Source organism: Vombatus ursinus, unplaced genomic scaffold (genome assembly GCF_900497805.2).
Source record: "Vombatus ursinus unplaced genomic scaffold, bare-nosed wombat genome assembly UNPS02014941.1, whole genome shotgun sequence".
Classification (NCBI taxonomy): domain Eukaryota; kingdom Metazoa; phylum Chordata; class Mammalia; order Diprotodontia; family Vombatidae; genus Vombatus; species Vombatus ursinus.
In genome coordinates this window covers 7,722,009-7,725,968 of record NW_020954719.1, presented here as the reverse complement: position 1 = coordinate 7,725,968, position 3,960 = coordinate 7,722,009, and the positions used below count along the sequence as shown (strand labels likewise).

The window sequence follows — 3,960 nt, the reverse complement described above, 5'->3', positions numbered from 1 at the left end:
AGTCAGGGATAAGAGGAGGGAGAGCACCATTTTTTTGCTGATTCCTAATCCTCACCCTCGGAAGAGTCCAGGGCCCCAGAATCCAGTGAGCCATGAGACACACCTGCTGTCCTTTCCCACAAGTAGGAAAAATACTCTTTTCCCTCATTTTGTGGATAAAGTCCAGCTAGCATAACCAAAGGATCTGCGATTCCTAAATTCTCCCCTCTTAACCCCAAGTCAAAGCCCATTGACTTCCCAGCCAGATCCAGAGGTAACATGGTAGTAATCTGAAGTCTCCTTGAGTAGAGTCAGACCAGTCTGTCTGGAAGATCATTAGGTATTGCTAAGGCATTACAGTATCCTGGAGAAAGCAATGGATTTGGAGTCAGAAGACCTAAGTTCAACTCCTAGTTCTGTCATTTACTTGTGTGACCTTGAATATGACATTTCCCCTCCCTGGGCACTAGTTTCTTCATCTATAGAATGGAGTGGGGCCAGGGAGAGTGAAAGAAATTCAAAGACAGAAATTAAGGTCCCATATGTACCAAAACATTCATATGAGCACTCTCTGTAGTAGCAAGAAACTAGAAATAAAGGGGGTGACCAAGTGGGAAACACCTGAAAAATGTTACATGTATGTAATGTAATGTTCCTGTGTTGTACGAAATGACATCTAGGAAGAAGTCAGAGAAATGTGGAGATCTGTATGGTCATGACAACTATTATCAGGTAAAGATTGCTAAAAAGAAGTTAAACTCTGAGTAATGGAAAAACCAGTGAAGTTCACAGAGAAGAGATAGTGAAACATACCTCCTCCCTCACAGCAGAGAGGTGGGGGGCTATCAGGACAGAATACTGTATACTGTATCAGTCTCTGTATCATATGTTTTTGTTTAACTGTTTTTCTTTGTGACAGGGGAGCACTCATTCTGGAAAGAACATTAAGAAATAATCTGATATGAGGACAAAAGGCATCAATAAAACATGTTTTTAAAATAAAAAATAAGAATTAGATTATTTCTAAAAATGTTTCCATTTTTAGTATTTTATGATTCTGGTAAAAAGTGTCTTATTTACTAATTTTTTAAATTAATTTGTTTATTCAATATTTGAAAATCTAATGTGTCCCACAGGGGATTTCAAGGAAGCAAAAGATTCAGTTATCTGTCACTAGTTGGGGAAATAAAGGGACTAAGTGGGGGTAGGGGATGGGGAAGACAGGAGATCTGAGCTGAGAATCTTGAGCCCTGATGGCACTGTACAGGTAGGGCCTAAACTTTAGGCTATCACGCTATGACATACTACTGCCACCTGGTGGTTACAGATGAGAAGTGCCAGCTTATCCCTGGGTATGGACATAACCCTTTCCCCCAAATCCTTTCTTCTCTACTCCTGCTGTTTCTATTTCTCTAAGATCTTTCATTTATTCTTATGGGCTTGGAAGCACAGTGCCTACACTTCTACCAGGTCTCCATTTTTTCTGACGTGAAATAGTCTGTCCATCCCCTACTCCTCTTGCCAAGGTTTTGAAACTAAACTTTAGAGAAACGAAACAGAAATGTTTTGAGAAGTCAAATAATTGGTGTCTTGGAGAGAAGACAGGTGGCATGATGACTTCTGACCACACAAACTGTACAGATTTTGGAACTCTTAGGCAAGATTGTGGCTAGGAATCCTTCTGAGAGTGTAAGACCCTAGTAATCTGAATGATTCCCAGTACCTAGTACTAACTACCCTTTCCCCAAGGATTCAGAATAGCTGCAGATGGAGGGAAGCCAGCCACGAGAAGATCATATCCCATTACTGCTCACACATACTCTTGACCTTGTGAGATGCAGGAATGCACACACACATACAACCTGGGGGGGAATAGAAGACAGAGGTTTGGAGAAGCACTAGAACAGAAAGGGAAGAATATACCTCTGTATAGGCCATGAGTGTCCAGGAAGTCACTGTCTCCGGCCTTGATGCCATGGAGGAAGGAAGCAACTAATTGTCTGCTTACTCCCTTTCCCCACCTCTACCTTGTAATAGACCCTGGAAGAAGTTCCTCTTCTTTCCTGTCTTTCTATCTGCCAGATTCCTGGGTACTGACCAAACCTCAGAGGATTCCAACCTTAGATCCTCTCTTCTCTCCTTCTTTTGAGCCCTCCTCTTTTCCCTTCCCTCCCCACTTCCAAGCCCTGTTCCAAAGCCCCTGAAACAGACCTATCATTTAGAGATGGACTGGAGGTGGGGGCAAAGCTTACAAAGGCATTTTTACAGGAACCAATCCCTCTCTTGAGGGAAGGGCATTGTGGAGGGGAATTTCGTTGGACATAGACCAGATGCCACCTGGACTAGAAGCCATTGGGATGATGCTGATGCCCCTGGAGGTATTGGACAGTCAGACCCCATCCTCTCTGGGTTGTTAGGGATGAAGGGGGATGACCCTGACTCACCACAGAAAAGTTGTGGGGGCCACAGGGGCCCCCTCGATAGGAGCAGTAGAGCAGCATGTCCTCCAGCCGGTGGCAGGAGCGATTGTAGAAACGGTGCAAGTTGAAGGGCTCCCCAGAGAAGGCATCAGGGCCTGGTGGAGCAAGGGGCACACCAGGGTCTTCCCCATCCTCCAGCCCGAGCAGTGGGGCCAGGTAGAGCAGGTCAGGATAGCTGAGCTGGGACAGCCTCACAGCATTCGTGTTGCAAAAAGTAACAGCTGGAAAGGCCAGCTCAGAAGTGGATACCTCATCCAGCAGGGTCACATGTGGGTAGCTTCGGTAATAGGTGACCCGATCCCCCACCTGGTACAAAAAGGTGCCCAGTGCCAGGGCAAAGGCCACAGCCCATAACGCCTGGCGTGGCCCTAAGCCTCCTGACACAAAAACATGGCTGGCACCATGGAGGGTACAGCTGTTGGCAAAGGCCACCAAGTCCATAGCTAAGCCTTCCTCTTCCTCCTTTGCCTCTCTCTCTTCCTCCTCCTCCTCTTCCTCCTCTTCTGACTCAGATTCAGAGCCCTCCTGCTGCTGTTGGTTGGAGCCCCAGCTGTCTCTTACAGCCCCTGGGTCCTCACCCGAGGAGAAGGACAGAGAGCAGAAAATCTGGATGGGCATCTTTGGGAGATCAATGGAGGGAGATGGAGAGATGATGTCCCTGGGACTGAAAGGATGGAAGGAGGAAAGGGGAGGAGCAAGAAAAGAAGGGGATAAGATGCCTAGGCCTGGGCTAGCAGGCAATGCCAGTCAGCCGTGACCCAAAGCAATCCAGCTGTCTGTGCCTGAGCCCTTGTGGGGAGTGTAGAGGGAGAAGAAGGAGGGAATGTGGGGCGGAGCTGGGGAAGAGGCAGAGCCGTTCAGTCATCTATGCTGCTGAATAATTCATGGCTATGAGAAGGGGGAGGTAGTGCAGAGCAGAAAAGCAAAGCCCCAACCTCCACCCCCACCCCAGACCTACCAGCTTCAGCTAAGGGATGAGGAATGGGATACGTACGAGAAGGCCACTTACAACTCCGACCCTCCCACACAGACGAAGAATCCTGTAGGATTGCAATTGCTTAAACTAATGACCAATGCTCCTTGTTTCCACCTCCCCCATGAAATATAGAGGGTAGGGCCTGGTCCAATAGTCACCTGTATTTTTGATCTAGCTACAGTAACTGACTCAGCAAATCCCTCCTCCCTTTCCCCTCCCCCCTAACATCTCTACCCCAGGTTCTGGTTTAAATCACTCTCCAACACCATACCAGTTATTTCCTGGGTCCTCATCCCGATCTAGTCCCTCCTCTGAGCTGATGGTCTCAAATTCCTTTTAAATCACAGCACTTAACTAACCTCTTCCTATAGCTAGGAAGCTAACCAAGCTCTCTTCTTATAACTCCCCTCCTATTTTTCTAATCCCTCTAGTCCCTTCCACTGGACTCTTACTCCTCTCCTCACCTAACCCACAACAAATCCAATTGATGCCTTCCCCCCCCCCCCCCCCCCCCCCCCCCCCCCC

The 3,960-nt window shown here is 47.5% G+C and overlaps 1 protein-coding gene across 2 annotated transcripts in view; it reads right to left on the bottom strand.

The window, feature by feature from the left end:
- ASIC1 (acid sensing ion channel subunit 1) overlaps positions 1-3,960 on the bottom strand; it is a 31,725-nt gene that overhangs the window by 9,357 nt on the left and 18,408 nt on the right. The window contains exon 1 of one of the 2 annotated variants that reach the window (XM_027844397.1): positions 2,424-3,092. The exons of the other annotated variant lie outside the window; for it this stretch is intronic. Coding sequence (XP_027700198.1) covers positions 2,424-3,077 — 654 coding nt within the window. The 5' untranslated portion in view covers positions 3,078-3,092. Of the gene's footprint in view, positions 1-2,423; positions 3,093-3,960 lie in introns of those variants that run through there. 2 annotated transcript variants of the gene reach the window in all.